Raw genomic sequence first — 23,489 nt, forward strand, 5'->3', positions numbered from 1 at the left:
TCTTAGCTTATTCAAACTACAGTGAGCTGGTGATATGAAGCGGGTTTGAGGACTGACATATGAAGAAAGACTGGATCGACTAGGCTTATATTCACTGGAATTTAGAAGAATGAGAGGGGATCTCGTAGAAACATATAAAATTCTGACGGTACTGGACAGGTTAGATGCAGGAAGAATGTTCCCGATGTTGGGGAAGTCCTGAACCAGGGGTCACAGTCTAAGGATAAGGGGTAAGCCATTTAGGATCGAGATGAGGAGAAACTTCTTCACCCAGAGAGTGGTGAACCTGTGGAATTCTCTACCACAGAAAGTTGTTGAGGCCAATTCGCTAAATATATTCAAAAAGGAGTTAGTTATGGCCCTTACGGCTAAAGGGATCAAGGGGTATGGAGAGAAAGCAGGAATGAGGTACTAAAGTTGCATGATCAGCCATGATCATATTGAATGGAGGTGCAGGCTCGAAGGGCCGAATGGCCGACTTTTGCACATATTTTCTGTGTTTCTATGTTTCTAATCCAACCCGAGCGACGTGTGAAATTATCTAAAACTCAGCAATCACCTTCCAGGCTCAGAACTCACTTTCCCCCAGATATCTTTCCCCTGGTTGAGGACACAGGACCAAACGCTGAAATTGACTTCATTCTGCAGCGAGTAGATGGTGGATTTAAGGTGTTCTCACGTTAATGCACTAATCGGCGGGCACCATGGAATCTGTGGAGATGTTGAAGCAGGAGGGTGAGTCTGTTAATCGGTCAGTTCTGTGTCCAGGAGCCAAGGCCAGAAAGACCCGACTGGCCATTTCATTAGATCCCTCAGTCTCACACACCTCAGAGTCAGCAGGTCATGGGTTTGAGGCCCACTCTAGACAACTGAGCACCAAATGCAGGCTGACAGTCTCACTGCAGTACTGAGGGAGCGCTGCACTGTCGGAGGGGCAGTACTGAGGGAGCGCTGCACTGTCGGAGGGGCAGTACTGAGGGAGCGCTGCACTGTCGGAGGGGCAGTACTGAGGGAGCGCTGCACTGTCGGAGGGGCAGTACTGAGGGAGCGCTGCACTGTCGGAGGGGCAGTACTGAGGGAGTGCTGCACTGTCGGAGGGGCAGTACTGAGGGAGCGCCGCACTGTTGGAGGGGCAGTACTGAGGGAGCGCCGCACTGTCGGAGGGGCAGTACTGAGGGAGCGCAGCACTGTCGGAGGGGCAGTACTGAGGGAGTTCTGCACTGTAGGAGGGGCAGTACTGAGGGAGTGCTGCACTGTCGAGGGGCAGTACTGAGGGAGCACCGCACTGTCGGATGGGCAGTACTGAGGGAACACTGCACTGTCGGGGGGCCAGTACTGAGGCTCCGCTGTACTGTCGGAGGGGCAGTACTGAGGGAGCACTGCACTGTAGGAGGGGCAGTACTGAGGGAGCGCTGCACTGTCGGAGGGGCAGTACTGAGGGAGTGTTGCACTGTCGGAGGGGCAGTACTGAGGGAGTGCTGCACTGTCAGAGGGGCAGTACTGAGGGAGTGCCGCACTGTCGGAGGGGCAGTACTGAGGGAGCGCTGCACTGTCGGAGGGGCAGTACTGAGGGAGCACTGCACTGTCGGAGGGGCAGTACTGAGGGAGCACTGCACTGTAGGAGAGGCAGTACTGAGGGAGCGCAGCACTGTCGGAGGGGCAGTACTGAGGGAGTTCTGCACTGTAGGAGGGGCAGTACTGAGGGAGTGCTGCACTGTCGAGGGGCAGTACTGAGGGAGCACCGCACTGTCGGATGGGCAGTACTGAGGGAACACTGCACTGTTGGGGGGCCAGTACTGAGGCTCCGCTGTACTGTCGGAGGGGCAGTACTGAGGGAGCACTGCACTGTAGGAGGGGCAGTACTGAGGGAGCGCTGCACTGTCGGAGGGGCAGTACTGAGGGAGTGTTGCACTGTCGGAGGGGCAGTACTGAGGGAGTGCTGCACTGTCGGAGGGGCAGTACTGAGGGAGTGCTGCACTGTCGGAGGGGCAGTACTGAGGGAGTGCTGCACTGTCAGAGGGGCAGTACTGAGGGAGTGCCGCACTGTCGGAGGGGCAGTACTGAGGGAGCGCTGCACTGTCGGAGGGGCAGTACTGAGGGAGCACTGCACTGTCGGAGGGGCAGTACTGAGGGAGCACTGCACTGTAGGAGAGGCAGTACTGTGACAAAGGTAAACTATCCCTCTTCGTCCTCCTGGACCTGTCTGCAGCCTTTGACACGGTTGACCACTCCATCCTCCTCCAACGCCTCTCCACCATTGTCCAGCTGGGTGGGACTGCACTCGCCTGGTTCCATTCTTATCGATCTCATCGTAGACAGAGAATCACCTGCAACGGCTTCTCTCCCCGTCCCCGCATCGTTACCTCTGGTGTCCCCCAAGGATCTGTCCTTGGCCCCCTCCTATTTCTCATCTACATGCTGCCCCTTGGTGACATCATCCGGAAACACAGCGTCAGTTTCCAGATGTACGCTGAGACACCCAGCTCTACCTCACCACCACTTCTCTCCACCCCTCCACTAAATTGTCAGACTGTTTGTCCGACATCTAGTTCTGGATGAGCAGAAATTTTCTCCAATTGAATATTGGAAAGACTGAAGCCATTGTTTTCGGTCCCCACCACAATCCGGTCCCTAACCACTGACTCCATCCCTCTCCCCAACTTCTGTCTGAGGCTGGACCAGACTGTTCGCAACCCTGACCCTGAAATGAGGCTTTGACCACATATCCGCAGCATAACTAAGACCGCCTATTTCCACCTCCGTAACATCGCCCATCTCCGCCCTTGCCTCAACTCATTCGCTGCTGAAACCCTCATCCATGTCTTTGTTACCTCTAGACTTGACTATTCCAAAGCACTCCTGGCTGGCCTCCCACATTTTACCCTGCGTAAACTAGAGATGATCCAAAACTTGGCTGCCCCGTGTCCTAACTCGCACCAAGTCCCGCTCACCCATCATCCCTGTGCTCGCTGACCTACATTGGCTCCCGGTTAAGCAACGCCTCGATTTCAAAATTCTCATCCTTATTTTCAAATCCCTCCATGGCCTCGCCCCTCCCTATCTCTGTAATTGCCTCCAGCTCCACAACCCCCCGAGATATCTGCACTCCTCTAATTTTGCCCTCTTCAGCATCCCTGATTATAATCGCTCGACCATTGGTGGCCATGCCTTCTGTTGCCTGGGCCCCAAGCTCTGGAACTCCCTCCCTAAACCTCTCCGCCTCTCCACCTCGCTTTGACCACCGGTGCCAATTTCTACTTATGTGGCATAGTGTCAAATTTTTAACACTCCTGTGAAGCGCCTTGGGACATTTCACTATGTTAAAGATGCTCTATAAATACAAGTTGTTGTTGTAGTGCAGCAACATGGCGTTGAGGTAGAAGATCAGCCATGATCTTATTGAATGGCGGAGCAGGCTCGAGGGGCCGAATGGCCTACTCCCGCTCCTATTTCTTATGTTCTTAATTCTTTTTACACAGCGAGTTGTAAGGGCGGTGGGAGCAGATTCAATAGTAACATTCAAGAGGGAGTTGGATAAACACTTGAAGAGGAAAATATGTGCAGGGCTATGGGGGAGGGGTACGAGAGTGGGAATAATTGGAGAGCTCTTTCAAAGAACCGGCACGGGCATGATGGGCTGAACGGCCTCTTTCTGTGCTGTATCATTCTATGATTCTAGGTGAAAGGACAGGCCCAACTGGTCAGGCAGCATCTGTAAAGAAAGGTAAAAATTTGCCCAACCTTAGTTGCCCTTGAGAAGATGGTGATGGGCCGTCTAATTGAGGGGCCTGCTAGGCAGTTAAGAGTCAACCACATTGCTGTGGGTCTGGAGTCACATGTAGGCCAGACCGGGTAAGGACGGCAGATTTCCTTCCCTAATGGACGGTAGTGAACCAGATGGGACAGTGTGTAACTGTTCTACATTACAATAGTGACGACATTTCATTGGCTATGAAGCGCTTTGGGTTGGCCTGAGGTGGTGAAAGAGATACAAACACTTTCTCTTCCTCCAACTCACTGAGGTGCTCAATTCTCTGCCAAATTGTCTCTTAAAGATAGCTTTTACGTTTTTAAAACTTTCCTGTAATCTCTTTTCAAGGCTTGGACAATCTCGGCCAATCGGCCCAACATCTGACAATGCCAAAGACGACTGGAGACCAGGAGAGTATAGAGGAGAAAGCTCGCCGGATGTGGGCCACTCTGAGAGAGGTGGTTCATAACTCGATAGAAAAGGTACAGTGTGGTCGCTGACTTTTCATAGAACGTGTGTGGTGCAGTCACCGTCCTTTTAACTCTGAGATGCGGGTTCAAACCCACCACAGACCCATCGTCTGTCTGTTCGTGAAATGGAGGCATAGAGTACAAAAAAGCAAGGAAGTTATTGCTCAACCTTTATAAATCACTGGTTCGGCCCCAGCTGGAGTATCGTGGCCCATTCTGGGCAGCGCACTTGAGGAAAGATGTCAGGGCCTTGGAGAGGGTGCAGGGGAGATTTACTGGAATGTTACCAGGGATGAGGGACTTCAGTTATGTGGAGCGACTGGAGAAGCTGGGCTTATTAGGAAAAGGGGAGGTGCAACGAGACCTGGGTGTCATGGTACATCAGGTCATTGAAAGTTGGCAAGCAGGTACAGCAGGCGGTGAAGAAGGCAAATGGTATGTTGGCCTTCATAGCTAGGGGATTTGAGTAGAGGAGCAGGGAGGTCTTACTGCAGTTGGACAGGGCCTTAGTGAGGCCTCACCTGGAATATTGTGTTCAGTTTTGGTCTCCTAATCTGAGGAAGGACGTTCTTGCTATTGAGGGAGTGCAGCGAAGGTTCACCAGACTGATTGCCGGGATGACAGGACTGATATATGAGGGGAGACTGAATCAACTGGGCTTATATTCACTGGAGTTTAGAAGGATGAGAGGGGATCTCATAGAAACATATAAATTCTGACGGGACGGACAGGTTAGATGCAGAAAGAATGTTCCCGATGTTGGGGAAGTCCACAGTCTAAGGATAAGGGGTAGGCCATTTAGGACCGACATGAGGAGACATGAGAGTTGTTAACCTGTGGAATTCCCTGCTGCAGAGAGTTGTTGATGCCAGTTCATTGGATATATTCAAGAGGGAGTTAGATATGGCCCTTTCGGCTAAAGGGATCAAGGGGTATGGAGAGAAAGCAGGAAAGGGGTACTGAGGTGAATGATCAGCCATGATCTGATTGAATGGTGGTGCAGGCTCGAAGGGCTGAATGGCCTACTCCTGCACCTATTTTCTATGTTCTCCTGAGAGCAGAGAAGGTTAAGAGGAGATTTGATAGAGATGTGCAAAATCATGAAGGGTTTTTATAGGGTAAATAAGGAACAACTGTTTCCAGTGGCAGAAGGAACATGAACCAGAGGACACGGATTTAAAGTGTTTGGGAAAAGAACCAGAGAGGAGATTTTTGAACGTATTTTTTTAAGCAGCGAGTTGTTGTGATCTGGAATGCGATGGCTGGACGGGCGGTGGGAGCAGATTGAAGAATAACTTTCAAAAGGGAATTGGATAACTACTTGAAGGGGAGATATTTGCCGGGCTATGGGAAAGAGCAGGGGATGGGACTGATTGGAGCGCTCTGTCAAAGAGCCGGCACAGGCATGATGGGCCGAATGGCCTCCTTCTGTGCTGTAAGTAAATGAATTACTCAGTCTCAGTCTCCAGTGAGTTAGAGTCTCGCGAGCACTGAGCCAAGGCATAAAACTGTCCCCAAATCCGCAATATCACTCAGTCAGCCAGTGTTGCCGGAGGGTGAGACTTAGACATATCCCAAAGTTTCTACGGGACCCGCAAAGGCATCGGAAAAGCAAGTTTCAGCGCACAATGCGCATGCGCTGAAAACCGGCTTTTCCGATCTGTCAAGCTGGAGCCTGACAGATCCTCCGTATCTCAGGAGCGAGGACATGTGCAAGGGCAAGATTACAGTATTTACCCATATCTTGCCCGGCAAATGTCCTCAAAATTCTTGCGCCTGATAAAAATTCTTGCTACTGTTACAGGCGCAAGAGTCTAAAAACATACAAAAATATAATTTAATTAAATTTAAAAAACACATTATTTTTAGAAACCCTGCCCACCATGTTACATTTATTTTTAACCATAATTAAAAAAACGTTTTAAAAACTCAGATATTTATTAACTTTAATTTCCATTAATTTTAATTATGTGAGGTGTATTTTTATTTTTTATTTCATGTGTTCAGTGTCTTTTTTTCTCATTAATAGCAATGACTTGTCGATACGGAGTTCCCATTGCTATTAATGAGAAAGCTGTGGAATACTTTACCTGATTGGCTGATCACTCACATGCACCTTCTGCGTGGGAACCTGGAGGACGGGAGCGCGCTTCGCAGCGCGGGAAGAGAAGGCCTCCCCACCGGAATCCCACGCTCCTCCCGGAACACCAGCTACTTTCGTAAAAATGTTTCAGGTCGGAGGCATCCGCCCGCGTGAAGCCTCCGACCGCAATTTCTGGGCCATTGTCGTCACGTTCACGGTAACAGTCCACCGAACACTCAGCCAGTGGCTCGGGAGGGAGGGTAGCACCCTCACCTCTGAGTCAGAAGGTTGTGGGTTCAATTCCTACTCCAGACACTCGAGCCCATAAACCAGCCCGACACTCCCAGTCATCATCATGGGCGGTCCCTCGAACGAGGATGACTTGCTTCCACAAGAGTTCACAGATTTTTCAATGAAGGACCCGGGATTCCAGTCCTGAACTCCAATTGAAGGGGTGTGCGTGGATTTTTTAACGTGTGGTGACCATTGCACACCAGCCACCACACGGGCTCGACAGAGCTAGGTCTTGGTCCAGTGGCAAGGGCTAACTAGGACGACTGGAGACCTGCTCTGCTGCATGGACCTAGTGTGGGCTGGTCCGTGCTGCCTCTGGACCCTCAGGGCTCTTGGCCCAATACCCTCATTCGCTGCACCTCCGCCACGATCTCTCGCCGCTCCTCCTCCACAAATGACCCACTGCTTACAGCATGATATTGGCTCTCAGTCCCTTGTGTGAGTACTGACGCTGGCAGTCATAATATAAGAACATAAGAATTAGGAACAGGAGTAGGCCATCTAGCCCCTCGAGCCTGCTCCGCCATTCAACAAGATCATGGCTGATCTGGCCGTGGACTCAGCTCCACTTACCCGCCCGCTCCCTGTAACCCTTAATTCCCTTATTAGTTAAAAATCTATCTATCTGTGACTTGAATACATTAAATGAGCTAGCCTCAACTGCTTCCTTGGGCAGAGAATTCCACAGATTCCCAACCCTCTGGGAGAAGAAATTCCTTCTCAACTTGGCTTTAAATTGGCTTCCCCGTATTTTGAGGCTGTGCCCCTTAGTTCTAGTCTCCCCGACCAGTGGAAACAACCTCTCTGCCTCTATCTTGTCTATCCCTTTCATTATTTTAAATGTTTCTATAAGATCACCCCTCATCCTTCTGAACACCAATGAGTAAAGACCCAGTCTACTCAATCTATCATCATAAGGTAATCCCCTCATCTCCGGAATCAGCCTAGTGAATCGTCTCTGTACTCCCTCCAAAGCTAGTATATCCTTCCTTAAATAAGGTGACCAAAACTGCACGCAGTACTCCAGGTGCGGCCTCACCAATACCCTGTACAGTTGCAGCTGGACCTCCCTGCTTTTGTACTCCATCCCTCTCGCAATGAAGGCCAACATTCCATTCGCCTTCCTGATTACCTGCTTCACCTGCAAACTAACTTTTTGGGATTCATGCACAAGGACCCCCAGGTCCCTCTGCACCGCAGCATGTTGTAATTTCTCCCCATTCAAATAATATTCCCTTTTACTGTTTTTTTTCCCCCCAAGGTGGATGACCTCACACTTTCCGACATTGTCACACTTTCCGACATTGACAGTCACTGGGCTTTCTCATTACTGTTCACTGTGTGGGAGCGGGGGTTTCAGCCCGAGCTTTGAGTACACTCCCAGTACAGTAGTGAGGGAGCGCTGCACTGTCGGAGGTGCCGTCTTTCGGATGATGTTAAATCAAGGCCCAGTCTGCTCACTCCGGTGGATGTAAAAGATCCCACGGCACTATTTTGATCAGGATCAAGGGAGTTTTCCCCAGTGTCCTGGGACAATATGTATCCCTCCACCAACATCACTAAAACAGATTATCTGGTCATTTACCTACATTACATTTTATTACAACAGTGACTACTCTTCAAATACTTCATTGCCTGTAAAGCACGTTGGAATGTCCTGAGGTTACAAAAGGCGCTATAGAAATGCATGTTCTTTCTTTCTAACTAAGATACTAACTTTGTTACTAAGATTAATGTTATACTGTCCTTATCTTGTACAAGGTTATCACCTACTGTATAACATTAAACAGGGATAGAGTGGTCTCCAGGACTAGTTTGGATCGCCATGGGGGGGGGGGGGGCGGCGCGGTGGGGGGGTGGGGGGGTCGGAGAGGGATTTTACAACTTTTTATCCCCCTACCCTAATTGGCCTGGGTTTTTTTTATTTGGTGTTTAGCCTCTCCCAGGAGATCACATGGTTTTTGGGTGGCGGGGAGAGTATATATTGTGGTACACAAGGTATCACAATTGTGTGGCACAGGCTGGATGGACCAGAAGGTCTTTAGCTGTGCATCATCGGCAAGATCCTACAAATCCCCTGGGAGGACAGATGCACCAACGTCAGTGTCTTCGACCAGGCCAACACCCCCAGCATTGAAGCACTGACCACACTTGATCAGCTCCGCTGGGCAGGTCACATTGTCTGCATGCCAGACACGAGACTCCCAAAGCAAGTGCTCTACTCGGAGCTCCTTCATTGCAAGCGAGCCCCAGGCAGGCAGAGGAAATGTTTCAAGGACACCCTCAAAGCCTCCCTGATAAAGTGCAACATCCCCACTGACACCTGGTAGTCCCTGGCCAAAGACCGCCCTAAGTGGAGGAAGTGCATCCAGGAGGGCACTGAGCACCTCGAGTCTCCTCGCCGAGAGCATGCAGAAACCAAGCACAGGCAGCGGAAGGAGCGTGCAGCAAACCTGTCCCACCCACCTCTTCCCTCAACAACTATCTGTCCCACCTGTGACAGAGTCTGTGGTTCTCATATTGGACTGTTCAGCCACCGAAGAGCTCATTTTAAGAGTGGAAGCAAGTCTTCCTTGATTCCGAGGGACTGCCTGTGATGATGACACAAGGTATCACAATTGTGTGGGACAAGCTGGATGTACCAGAGGGTCTTTAGCTGTGCATCATTCTTTGTATGTTATAGGGTGCCAACGCTTTCACGCTGTCCGAAGGTTGATAACGTCCACGTGTTATATTAAGGGGTATGGAGCGTTACGGTGTTTATTGAATGCTGTCTCTCTGCGACACCATCCGAAAAAACAGCGTCCGTTTCCACATGTACGCTGATGACACCCAGCTCGACTTCACCAGCACCTCCAGTGTCAGCTGTGGCTTAGTGGGTCGTACTCTCGCCTCTGAGTCAGTGGGTTCAAGTCCCACTCTGATTTGTCACACCACTTGTCCGACATCCAGTCCGAGATAGAAACATAGAAAATAGGTGCAGGAGTAAGCCATTCGGCCCTTCGAGCCTGCACCACCATTCAATATGATCATGGCTGATCATGCAACTTCAGTACCCCATTCCTGTTTCTTTCCATACCCCTTGATCCCTTTAGCCGTAAGGGTCACATCTAACTCCCTTTTGAATATATCTAACGAACTGGCCTCAACAACTTTCTGTGGTAGAGAATTCCACAGGTTCACAATTCTCTGAGTGAAGACGTTTCTCCTCATCTCGGTCCTAAATGGCTTACCCCTTATCCTTAGACCGTGACCTCGGTTCTGGACTTTCCCAACATCGGGAACATTCTTCCGGCATCTAACCTGGAAGTCCCATCATAATTGTATATGTTTCTATGAGATCCCCTCTCATTTTTCTAAATTCCAGTGATCCAGTCGATCCAATCTTTCTTCATATGTCAGTCCTGCCATCCCGGGAATCAGTCTGGTGAACCTTCGCTGCACTCACTCAATAGCAAGAACATCCTTCCTCAGATTAGGAGACCAAAACTGAACACAATATTCTAGGTGAGGCCTCACTAAGGCCCTGTACAACTGCAGTAAGACCTCCCTGCTCCTATACTCAAAATCCCCTCGCTATGAAGGTCAACATACTATTTGTCGCCTTCACCACCTGCTGTACCAACTTTCAATGACTGATGTACCATGACACCCGGGTCTCGTTGAACAGAAATTTCCTCCAATTAAGTATTGGGAAGATCCGAAGCTCTGTTCCCTAGCCGCTGACTCCATCCCTCTCCCTGACATCTGTCTGAGGCTGTTCTCAACCTTGGTGTCATATTTGACACCGGAATAAGCTTCCAACCACTTATCCGCGCCATCACCAAGATATTTCCACCTTCATCCGATCGGCTGCCTCTGCCACTTCTCTTCCTTCAGTATTTGGCAAGTACAAAACAACGTGTTCAGTTGCTCTTGCATTATCAATAGTTGGAAATAGAAGCAAGAAATGCAAAAAAAAATGCAGAGGTATTCTGTATATAAAAAATATTGTTAGCATTCTACAAAAATGGTGCAGTGGTTATTTAATATACAGATAATTATTTTTATAGTTATATTATGGCCCACTGGGCCAAACTTCCTCTAAGGTGCCCCCCACCCATCCCCACTGTCCTAGCCTTGAATTTGCATCTTTCTCCATTTTCTGTCCTATCTCCCCTCAGGCCCTCTCAGAGCTCATCTTGTGCATGAGACCCACTCCCTCGATCCTATTCCCACTAAACTGCTGACCATCCAACTTCCCTTCCTATGTCAGCTGTGTCCGGGGGGGGGGGGGAGGGGGGATGGGTTAAAGGGCAGTGAAATCTAGGGGTACAGATAAAGAAATCATTAAAAGTGACACAGGTTAATAAGGCAAAACAAATCACGAGGGTTCATTTCTAGAGAAATGGAATTGAAAAGCATAGAAGTTAGGTTAAATTTATATAGACCACACAATGCGTGCGTGCACAATTCTGGTCGCCATATTATTCTTCACTGGAGAAGGTGTAAAAATGATTTACTAGAATGATGCCAGAACTGAGAGGTTATACCAGTCAGGAAAGACTGAACTGGCTGGGGCTTTTTTTCTCCAGAACAGGGAAGACTGAAGGATCGTTAAAGGTTTGATAGGGTTGGATGTAGAGAAGATGTTTCCACTTGTGTGAGGAGACCACAAATATAACTTAAATCACTAATAAATCCAATGGGGAATTCAGGAGAAACTTCTTTACCCAGAGAGTGGTGAGAATGTGGAACTTGCTACCACAGCGAGTGATTGCAGCGAATTGCACAGAAGCATTTAAGGGATGGCTAGATAATCAGAGTGATTATTTGCACTAGTTTTTTCTGTGTCCTTCTGCGCATGCCGCATTCGACTCTGTCCCTCTTTGCGCATGGGCGCTCGATTAGGCTGCGCATGCGCAGTGCGATGCACGAGGAAACATGAAGTGGGGCCGTACCACGATACGCGCGGAGTTCACTGCCGCTGGAGCTGCTCCGAGCTTTTGCATTATCTGCAGGATTTTTGCCAAGAATATCGCTGTGATTATCAAACATTTTATCGGCCTTCAGTGGGAGAGAAAATATCGGAGGTGGGAGGGAGAGAGAGACTAGGGGGGGGATAGAGAGAGAGAGAGACTGGGGTGGGTTAGAGAGAGACCGGGGGAGGGAGAGGGAGAGACTGGAGGGGGGGGGGGAGAGGGACAGGGGAGGGAGGGAGAGAGAGAGAGAGAGACTGGGAGGGGGAGAGAGACTGATGGGGTGGGAGAGGGGGGGAGAGGGACATGGGGGAGAGAGAGAAACTGGGGGGGAGAGAGACTGGGGGGGGGGAGAGAGAGAGACTGGGGGGGAGGAAGAGAGCGACAGAGACTGGGTGAGAGAGAGAGAGAGAGAGACTGGGGGAGAGGGAAAGCGACTGGGGGGAGAGAGAGAGATCTGGGGGAGAGAGAGAGCGACAAAGACTGCGGGAGAGAGAGAGAGGGAGAGAGACTGGAGAAGAAAGAGAGAGAGAAAGAGAGAGACTGGGGGAGGGAGCGATGGACTGGGGGGAATAGAGAGAAAGACTGGGGGGAGGGAGAGAGAGAGAGACTGGGAGGAGAGAGAGCGAGACTGTAGGAGTGAGAGGGAATGCAGGATAGGAAATCGAAGGGGAGAGAGGGAACTCAGGGAAGATAGATCATGTTCTTCCAATCCTACCCCCTTTACACCCACACCTGATTTCTCGGAAAGCTCAGTCCGTGTGTGACAAGGGACATCGTTGGAATGGATGAAATCCGGAAGTCAGGAACTTGGGCTGGGGGGTGGGAGTCAGGAACATGGGTTGGGGGATGGGGCATGAATTTGGATGGGGAAGGGGGAGCTCTCTGCTGTCTGGAATCAGCAGTCAGAATGGCTCGAATTACACTTTGCAAAGTCACTGAAAACCTGGGCTGGGTGGTTCTAATCACACATTCCAGATAGAACATAAGAACATAAGAATTAGGAACAGGAGTAGGCCATCTAGCCCCTCGAGCCTGCTCCGCCATTCAACAAGAGCATGGCTGATCTGGCCGTGGACTCAGCTCCACTTACCCGCCCGCTCCCCATAACCCTTAATTCCCTTATTAGTTAAAAATCTATCTATCTGTGATTGAATACATTCAATGAGCTAGCCTCAACTGCTTCCTTGGGCAGAGAATTCCACAGAATCACAACCCTCTGGGAGAAGAAATTCCTTCTCAACTCGGTTTTAAATTAGCTCCCTCGTATTTTGAGGCTGTGCCCCCTAGTTCTAGTCTCCCCGACCAGTGGAAACAACCTCTCTGCCTCTATCTTGTCTATCCCTTTCATTATTTTAAATGTTGGGTGTGTCTTATCCTGCAACGGGACCAATCAGATCATGTGATCAAGGGGACCCAATCAGAGCATTTCTCTGTTGCAAATAACCATGTCCCTAGTTAAACACATACGGGTGAAAGGAATAGAAGGATATGCTGATGGCGTTAGATGAACTAGAAAGAACAACTTGCATTAATATAGCGCCTTTCACAACCACCGGACGTCTCAAAGGGCTTTACAGGCAATGAAGTACTTTTTGGAGTGTAGTCACTGTTGTGGGAAACGCGGCAGCCAATTTGTGCACAGCAAGCTCCCACAACTAGCAATGTGATAATGACCAGATAATTTGTTTTTGTTACATTGATTGAGAGATAAATATTGGCCAGGACACCGGGGATAACTTCCCTGCTCTTCTTCAAAATAGTGCCATGGGATCTTAAACATAGGCTTTTACCTAGCATTTAAGAACACAAGAACATAAGAAATAGAAGCAGGAGTAGGCCATACGGCCCCTCAAGCCTGCTCCGCCATTTAATAAGATCATGGCTGATCCGATCATGGACTCAGCTCCACTTTCCTGCCCGCTCCCCATAACCCCTTATTCTCTTATCGGTTAAGAAACTGTCTATCTCTGTCTTAAATTTATTCAATGTCCTGGCTTCCACAGCTCTCTGAGGCAGCGAATTCCACAGATTTACAATCCTCTGAGAGAAGAAATTCCTCCTCATCTCAGTTTTAAATGGGCGGCCCCTTATTCTAAGATCATGCCCTCGAGTTCTAGTCTTCCCCCATCAGTGGAAACATCCTCTCTGCATCCACCTTGTCAAGCCCCCTCATAATCTTATACGTTTCAATAAGATCACCTCTCATTCTTCTGAATTCCAATTAGAGGCCCAACCTCCTCAACCTTTCCTCATAAGTCATTTCAGGGGAAGCTCGATGAACACATGAGGGAGAAAGGAATAGAAGGATGTGTTGATGGGGTGAGATGAAGTGCGGTCGGACGAGGCTCGTGTGGAGCATAAACCCTGCCATGGACCTGGCACGGAATGGCTGCACATTCTATATCATCATCATCATAGGCAGTCCTTCGGAATCGAGGGAGACTTGCTTCCACTCTAAAAATGAGTCCTTAGGTGACTGAACAGTCCAATACGAGCGCCACAGTCTCTGTCACAGGTGGGACAGACAGTGGTTGAGGGAAGGGGTGGGTGGGACTGGTTTGCCGCATGCTCCTTCCGCTGCCTGCGCTTGTTTTCTGCACGCTGTCGGTGACGGGACTCGAGGCGCTCAGCGCCCTCCCGGATGCATTCTATCTAGCTCGGTGCCAGTTGTGGTGCGACTCTTTGACTCTCCGTCTTCCCCTTTGTGCTGACCCCCGCAGATCAAGAGGTCCGATTGGAAGCCGCTGGAGCTGGAGCACGGAATCCAGCACGTGCAGCGGGTAATGTTCAAGAAGGCCATCCACCAGGTGATGTGCAAGGCGGCCACCAACGAGGTCATCTGCATGGTGTCCAAGACGGAGGTCTGCGTCTACCACTGCGACGGGCGCAAGAAGCAGGATTTCCGGCTGCGCGAGCCGCTGGAGGGGCTGGTGTGTGCCCGACAGATCAACCGCTACGTGGCCTGGACCGACTATCCCCAGCTCAAGGTGCTGAACCTCGACTTCCAGACCATCTCCAGCCAGCGGTCCAGGCAGGACATCACCTGCTGCCTGTACAACGAGGACCTGAACGAGATCGTCACGGCGGGGACCGGCTACGTCTCCTCCTGGCACTTCTACTTCGGGTGCCGGGACCTGATGTGCGACGTCACCGTCTCCGAGGGGCTGACGCCAAGCGACGTCTTCACCGAGCTGGCGCTGGAGCGCTCCCGGGTCTTGGCGGCGGGGCTGCCGCGCACCCAGCGCTGCTACGCGGTGTGTGGGACGGGCATCGCCGTCATCGACCTGCCCACGGCTACCCTGCTCACGTATGAGAAAAACCTGCACGACAGGTAACTCTACCCCACCCCCACCCCGCCCCCGGGCCAAACCGCTCTGCATCTCACATCACCCTCTGCAGTATCTGCACTGCTATTCCCGTGGTGTACATAAGAAATAGGAGCAGGAGTAGGTCATACGGCCCCTCGAGCCTGCTCCGCCATTCAATACGATCATGGCTGATCCGACCATGGGCTCAGCTTCACTTCCCTGCCCGCTCCCCATAACCACTTATTCCCTTATTGTTTAAGAAACTGTCTATTTCTATCTTAAATATATTCAATGTCCCAGCTTCCACAGCTCTCTGAGGCAGCGAATTCCACAGATTTACAACCCTCTGAGAGAAGAAATTCCTCCTCCTCTCAGTTTTAAAAGGGCGGCCCCTTATTCTAAGATCATGCCCTCTCGTTCTAGTCTCCCCCATCAGTGGAAACATCCTCTCTGCATCCACCTTGTCGAGCCCCCTCATAATCTTATACGTTTCGATAAGAACACTTCTCATTCTTAATTCACAGAAACATAGAAACATAGAAAATAGGTGCAGGAGTAGGCCATTCGGCCCTTCTAGCCTGCACCGCCATTCAATGAGTTCATGGCTGAACATGCAACTTCAATACCCCCTTCCTGCTTTCTCACCATACCCCTTGATCCCCCTAGTAGTAAGGACTTCATCTAACTCCCTTTTGAATATATTTAGTGAATTGGCCTCAACAACTTTCTGTGGTAGAGAATTCCACAGGCTCACCACTCTCTGGGTGAAGAAGTTTCTCCTCATCTCGGTCCTAAATGGCTTACCCCTTATCCTTAGACTGTGACCCCTGGTTCTGGACTTCCCCAACATTGGGAACATTCTTCCTGCATCTAACCTGTCTAAACCCGTCAGAATTTTAAACGTTTCTATGAGGTCCCCTCTCGTTCTTCTGAACTCCAGTGAATACAAGCCCAGTTGATCCAATCTTTCTTGATACGTCAGTCCCACCATCCCGGGAATCAGTCTGGTGAACCTTCGCTGCACTCCCTCAATAGCAAGAATGTCCTTCCTCAAGTTAGGAGACCAAAACTGTACACAATACTCCAGGTGTGGACTCACCAAGGCCCTGTACAACTGTAGCAACACCTCCCTGCCCCTGTACTCAAATCCCCTTGCTATGAAGGCCAACATGCCATTTGCTTTCTTAATCGCCTGCTGTACCTGCATGCCAACCTTCAATGACTGATGTACCATGACACCCAGGTCTCATTGCAGCTCCCCTTTTCCTAATCTGTCACCATTCAGATAATAGTCTGTCTCTCTGTTTTTACCACCAAAGTGGATAACCTCACATTTATCCACATTATACTTCATCTGCCATGCATTTGCCCACTCACCTAACCTATCCAAGTCGCTCTGCAGCCTCATAGCATCCTCCTCGCAGCTCACACTGCCACCCAACTTAGTGTCATCCGCAAATTTGGAGATACTACATTTAATCCCCTTGTCTAAATCATTAATGTACAGTGTAAACAGCTGGGGCCCCAGCACAGAACCTTGTGGTACCCCACTGCGGTACTCCAATGAGTAGAGGCCCAACCTCAACCTTTCCTCATGAATCAACCCCCTCATCTCCGGAATCAACCAGTGAACCTTCTCTGAACTGCCTCCAAAGCAAGTATATCCTTTCGTAAATATGGAAACCAAAAATGTACGCAGTACGCAGTATCTAGGTGTGGCCTCACCAATACTCTGTATAACTATAACAAGACTTCCCTGCTTTTATACGCCATCCCCTTTGCAATAAGTGCCAAGATTCCATTGGCCTTCCTGATCACCGTTTTTAAAAACTCTCTCTCTAGACAAGGCCGACATTTATTGCCCGTCCCTAATTGCCCCTTGAGAAGGTGGTGGTGAGCCGCCTTGAACCGCTGCAGTCCGTGTGGTGAAGGTGCTCCCACAGAGCTGTTGGGAGGGAGTTCCAGGATTGTGACCCAGCGACGATGAAGGAACGGCCGATATATTTCCAAGTCAGGATGGTGTGTGACTGGGAGGGGAACGTGGAGGTGGTGGTGTTCCCATGGGCCTGCTGCCCTTGTCCTTCTAGGTGGTAGAGGTCACGGGTTTGGGAGGTGCTGCCGAAGAAGCCTTGGCGAGTTGCTGCAGTGCATCTTGTAGATGGTACACACTGCAGCCAGGGGGCGCCGGTGGTGGAGGGAGTGAATGTTGAAGGTGGTGGATGGGGTGCCGATCAAGTGGCCTGCTTTGTCCTGGATGGTGACGAGCTTCTCGAGTGTTGGAGCAACACTCTTTTATCCCACTCTTCATCTGACCTGAAGTCGAGATCCCAGACAGTGAGATCCCAGACAGCAAAATCCCAGACAGCGACATCGCAGACAGACAGCGAGATCCCAGACAGCAAAATCCCAGACAGCGAGATCCCAGACAGACAGCGAGATCCCAGACAGACAGCGAGATCCCAGACAGTGAGATCCCAGACAGACAGTGAGATCCCAGACAGTGAGATCCCAGACAGACAGTGAGATCCCAGACAGTGAGATCCCAGACAGACAGTGAGATCCCAGACAGTGGGATCCCAGACAGAGGGATCCCAGACAGACAGTGAGATCCCAGACAGCGGGATCCCAGACAGTGAGATCCCAGACAGACAGCGGGATCCCAGACAGTGAGATCCCAGACAGACAGTGAGATCCCAGACAGACAGTGAGATCCCAGACAGACAGTGAGATCCCAGACAGTGAGATCCCAGACAGCGAGATCCCAGACAGTGAGATCCCAGACAGTGAGATCCCAGACAGTGAGATCCCAGACAGTGAGATCCCAGACAGCGAGATCCCAGACAGTGAGATCCCAGACAGACAGCGAGATCCCAGACAGTGATATCCCAGACAGACCGTGAGATCCCAGACAGTGAGATCCCAGACAGTGAGATCCCAGACAGTGAGATCCCAGATAGCAAAATCCCAGACAGTGAGATCCCAGACAGCAAGATCCCAAACAGACAGCGAGATCCCGGACAGTGAGATCACAGACAGTGAGATCACAGACAGACAGCGAGAACGCAGACAGACAGCGAGAACGCAGACAGACTGTGGGAACCTAGACAGCGAGATCCCAGACAGTGAGATCCCAGACAGCAAGATCCCAGACAGACAGACAGTGAGATCCCAGACAGACAAATAGCAAGATCCCAGGCAGCGAGATCCCAAACAGACCGTGAGATCCCAGACAGACCGTGAGATCCCAGACAAACAGCGAGATCCCAGACAGACAGAGAGATCCCAAACAGTCAGCAAGATCCCAGGCAGCGAGATCCCAAACAGACAGCGAGATCCCAGACAGACCGTGAGATCCCAGACAAACAGCGAGATCCCAGACAGACAGAGAGATCCCAAACAGTCAGCAAGATCCCAGGCAGCGAGATCCCAAACAGACAGTGAGATCCCAGACAGACAGTGAGATCCCAGACAGCAAGATCCCAGACAGACAAATAGCGAGATCCCAGACAGAGATCCCAGCCAGCTGCCAGGAGCGTTTTGGCCGTCAGGGGGTGCTAAGACTGCCCAGTCAGCGCAAGATCCCAGAATAAGTCCATCCTACATTCTCTCCCACCTCGCCCATTGCTGCATCTATTTCTGTATCCACGGGGAATCAAGGGATGTGGAGTTGAGGTCGAAGATATGCCATGATCTCACTGAATGGCTCGAGGGGCCGAATGTCCTACTCCCGCTCCTAATTCTTATGTTCTTCTGAAGGTAGATAAGTAAATGAGGGAGAAAGGAATGGAAGGATGTGTTGATGGAGTGAGGTGAAGAGGGGCGGGAGGAGGCTCATGTGGACTAGAAATGCTGACATAGACCAGTTGGGCCAAATGGTTAGTTTCTGTGCTATATGTTCGACATAATTCTATGCATCCAAGATCTCAGCTGTGGCTCAGTGGGTAGTAGCTCTGAATCGAGTTCAAACACCACTCGAGAACATCATCCACGCTGACACCTCCAGTGCTGTACTGAGGGAATGCTGCACTATCGGAGGGGCAGTACTGAGAGAACACTGCACTGTGGGAGTGGCAGTACCGAGGGAGTGCTGCACTGTCGGGGGGGCAGTACTGAGAGAACACTGCACTGTTGGAGGGGCAGTACTGAGGGAATGCTGCACTATCGGAGGGGCAGTACTGAGGGAGCGCTGCACTATCGGAGGGGCAGTACTGAGAGAACACTGCACTATCAGAGGGGCAGTACTGAGAGAACACTGCACTGTTGGAGGGGCAGTACTGAGGGAGCGCCGCACTGTCGGGGTGGGCAGTACTGAGAGAACTGCACTGTTGGAGGGGCAGTACTGAGGGAGTGCTGCACTGTCGGGGGGCAGTATTGAGGGAGTGCTGCACTGTCAGAGGGGCAGTATTGAGGGAGTGCTGCACTGTCAGAGGGGCAGTACTGAGGGAGGGCTGCACTGTCGGAGGGGCAGTACTGAGGGAGGGCTGCACTGTCGGAGGGGCGGTACTGAGGGAGTGCTGCACTGTTGGAGGGGCAGTACTGAGGGAGTGCTGCACTGTCGGAGGGGCAGTACTGAGGGAGTGCTGCACTGTCGGAGGGGCAGTACTGAGGGAGTGCTGCACTGTCGGAGGGGCAGTACTGAGGGAGTGCTGCACTGTCGGAGGGGCAGTACTGAGGGAGTGCTGCACTGTCGGAGGGGCAGTACTGAGGGAGTGCTGCACTGTCGGAGGTTCAGTACTGAGGGAGTGCTGCACTGTCGGAGGGGCAGTACTGAGGGAGTGCTGCACTGTCGGAGGGACAGTACTGAGGGAGCATTGCCCTGTCGGAGGGTCAATACTCAGTGAGCACTGCATTGTTGAAGGGGCCTTCTTTCGATGGGACCTTCAAAACCTAAGTTTGTTCTCACTAGTTGCTGTTTCCTGGTTTATCTTGTCTTTTAATATTGCTTTCAGTCGGTGGTGCGCTGAACTACAGGATTTGGTCGGTCCGCTGGGGATGCTCAGTGAGATTAAAAAGGTCTGATCACAAAATGGAGTCTGGGTCTGGCTGGATAGCAGTGAGTTATCAGGCTACATCCATGGAGCTCAAGAGTACTCGATCTACGTGTATCCTTGGTGCTGCCACCTTCTTGAAGACCCTGAATTCATGAACCTCATGCCCTTTCAGGAAGGAAATCTGGTGTCCTTACCCGGTCTGGCGTATATAAAACCCAGAGTAGTTTTGTAGCATAGATAGGGAGAAACTCATTTCAGTGTCAGGAGGGTCGGTAACCAGAGGACACAGATTTAAGGTAATTGGCAAAAGGACCAGGGGAGAGATGAGAATATTTTTATGCACGAATTTTTAGAGGGATTGATAGGGTAGATGCTGAGAGTTTGTTTCCCCAGCTGGAGAGGCTAGAATTAGGGGCTTAGTCTCAGGATAAGGGGTCGGCCATTTGGATCTGAGACGAGGAGAATTTTTTTCACTCAGAGGGTTGTGAATCTTTGCAATCCTCTAGCCCAGAGAGTTGTGGCTGCTCCATCGTTGAGTATATGGTTGAGAGGAGATTTGATAGAGGTGTTCAAAATCATGAGGGGCCTAGACAGAGTAGATAGAGAGAAACTGTTCCCACTGGCAGAAGAGCAAAAACCAGAGGACACCGATTCAAGATGATTGGCAAAAGAACCAAAGGCGACATGCGGAAAAACCTTTTTACACAGCGAGTGGTTAGGATCTGGAATGCACTGCCTGAAAGGGTGGTGGAGGTAGACTCAATCATGGCTTTCAAAAGGAAATTGGATAAGTACTGTTGTGTATAGAACTCCACGAGGCTGAGTATTGTGAGCTAAACTTAGTGTGACCGTAGTCTTCTTTATTACAACTCCAGAGTGCCTACACAACATGGTAGCCAACCTTTTATACTGGCCCTGCACGTGTGTGCAGGTGACCATTAGGACTCCAACAGTCGCGCCCTCTGGTGGCAAGTATTACATGGTTACATACATAACAGGTACCCGAAAGAAAAAAATTGCAGGGCTACAGGGAAAGGGAAGAGGAGTGGTACTAGTTGAAGTGCTCTTGCAGAAAGCCGGCACGGGCTCGACGGGTTGAATGGCCTTCTGTGCTAACATAAGAATTAGGAACAGGAGTAGGCCATTCGGCCCCTCGAGCCTGCTCCGCCATTCAACAAGATCATGGCTGATCTGGCCGTGGACTCAGCTCCACTTACCCGCCCGCTCCCCATAACCCTTAATTCCCTTATTGGTTAAAAATCTATCTATCAGTAACAATTCTATGATATTCAAGGCTGCGATAGATAGATTTTTGGACTCTAGGAGAATCAAGGGATTGGGAGATCGTGCAGGAAAGTGAAGTTGAGGTCGAAGATCAGCAATGCTCTTATTGAATGATGAAGCAGGTTCGAGGGGCAGAATGGTCTACTCCTGATTCTTATGTTCCTATGTAATCACAGCCTGAAAGATAGAAGCAGATTCAATAATAACTTTCGAAAGGGAATTGGATAAATACTTGGAGGGGAAAGATTGCAGGGATAATGGGGAAAGAGCAGGGGGAGTGGGATTAATTGGAGCGCACTTTCAAAGAGCCGGCAAAGGCATGATGGGCCGAATGGCCTTCTTCTGTGCTGAAGGATGCTATGATATGTGACTCCAATCACACACCAATGTGGTTGACTCTTAACTGCCCTCTGAAGTGGCTGAACAAGTCTGTTTGTTGTATCAAAACCGCTACAAAGCAACACTGTGGGAGTACCTTCACCACACGGACTTCAGCGGTTCAAGAAGGTGGCTCACCATCACCTTCTCAAGGGCAATTTTGGACAGGCAATAAATGCCAACCTTGCCAGTGACGTCTCAAAGAAAGAATAAATCTAAAATCTGCACAACTGAGCGTGGTCTCTGATTATTCTGTAGTGTGTGTCTCTGTCTGGACTGCCTCCTATTGACAAACTCTTTCTAATATTCCCATCAGGAAAATCACAGGGATCACCCTCTTCGAAGCACTGAGGTGTGTGGTCACTTCCTCCAGGGATGGGAACATCAAAATATGGGATGAAAGTTGGAACCTACAGATGGTGTTTGTTGGACACAGAGGTGAGTGGGGACCCAGTCAGGTTCCTGATCATAGAAAGGTATGCAAGGTTTCTGAATAAATGACCTAACCAATGGGGCAACATGTTAGACCAATGGGGCAACATGCGGTTGATGTGGTGTACATGGATTTCCAAAAGGCGTTTGATAAAGTGCCACATAACAGGCTTGCCAGCAAAGTTGAAGCCCACGGAATAAAAAGGACAGTGGCAGCATGGATACGGAATTGTCTAAGTGACAGGAAACAGAGAGTAGTGGTGAACGGTTCTTTATTGGACTGAAGGAAAGTATACAGTGGTGTTCCCCAGGGGTTGGGTCCAGGACCACTGGTTTGCTTGATATATATTAATGACTTGGACTTGGGTGTACAGGGCACTATTTCAATATCTGCAGATGACACAAAACTTGGAAGTATAGTGAACAATGAGGAGGATAGTGATAGACTTCAAGAAGACATAGACAGGCTGGCAGACAGCCACCAGAGGGCTCATCCCCAGGAGTCCCAAGGGATCCCATAATCCCTTGGGAGCACAGGTATTTAAGGAGGCCTCACAGGTTGGAGAGGCACTCTGGAGACCTGCAATAAAAAACTACGGTCACACTTTACTTTGAGCTCACAGTGTTCAGTCTGACGCTTTCTCCATACACAACACTTTTTTACGCAGCGAGTGGTTAGGATCTGGAATGCACTGCCTGAAAGGGTGGTGGAGGCAGATTCAATCGTGGCTTTCAAAAGGGAATTGGATAAGTACCTGAGGAAAGGATTTGCAGGGCTATGGGGAAAGGGCAGGGGAGTGGGACTGGCTGAGGTGCTCTTGCAGAGAGCCGGCACGGGCTCGACGGGCCGAATGGCCTTTTATTGTGCTGTAACCGTTCTATGATTCCATGTTTCTGTGAAACCACCCACCCTCACAATACCCTGCCTCCGCGAGCCAACAGACTCTTCGTTACCTGATTGGGTGTTTCTTATCTGTCAGCAAAATGGCCATTTTTTTTCCATCTCCAATATTCCTATATCTAATAAACAAATGTGTTTGACGAAAATGGAAAAAAATACATAACATTTCTTTAATGGCCCTCTGATTTTAATCATAAGTTGCCTGCAGCAGTGATGTAATACAACAACAACAACTTGCATTTATATAACCGAGAGTCACTGTAGGTCAGCGAGCACAGGGGGTGATGGACAAACGGGACTTGGTGTGAGTTAGGACAGGGGGCAGCAAGCACAGGGGGTGATGGGTGAACAGGACTCGGTGCAGGTTAGGACACGGGTCACTGAGCACAGGGGGTGATGGGTGAACGGGACTCGGTGCGGGTTAGGACACGGGTCACTGAGCACAGGGGGTGATGGGTGAACGGGACTCGGTGCGGGTTAGGACACGGGTCACTGAGCACAGGGGGTGATGGGTGAACGGGACTCGGTTGCGGGTTAGGACATGGGTCAGTGAGCACAGGGGGTGATGGGTGAACAGGACTCGGTGCGGGTTAGGACATGGGTCAGTGAGCACAGGGGGTGATGGGTGAACAGGAC

General features: G+C 50.3%; 1 protein-coding gene across 4 annotated transcripts in view; it reads left to right on the forward strand.

Moving 5' to 3' along the window:
• The window catches only part of wdr97 (WD repeat domain 97), a 184,065-nt gene that overhangs the window by 3,861 nt on the left and 156,715 nt on the right, over window positions 1-23,489 (forward strand). For 2 of the 4 annotated variants that reach the window (XM_070881914.1, XM_070881916.1), the window contains exons 1-4: window positions 614-735; window positions 4,100-4,233; window positions 14,280-14,890; window positions 21,837-21,958. In XM_070881914.1, coding sequence (XP_070738015.1) covers window positions 705-735; window positions 4,100-4,233; window positions 14,280-14,890; window positions 21,837-21,958 — 898 coding nt within the window. In that variant the 5' untranslated portion in view covers window positions 614-704. Of the gene's footprint in view, window positions 1-613; window positions 736-4,099; window positions 4,234-14,279; window positions 14,891-21,836; window positions 21,959-23,489 lie in introns of those variants that run through there. The other 2 variants (XM_070881918.1, XM_070881917.1) reach the window with 2 other exon arrangements.

This window comes from Pristiophorus japonicus, chromosome 5 (assembly GCF_044704955.1).
Source record: "Pristiophorus japonicus isolate sPriJap1 chromosome 5, sPriJap1.hap1, whole genome shotgun sequence".
Lineage (NCBI taxonomy): Eukaryota > Metazoa > Chordata > Chondrichthyes > Pristiophoridae > Pristiophorus > Pristiophorus japonicus.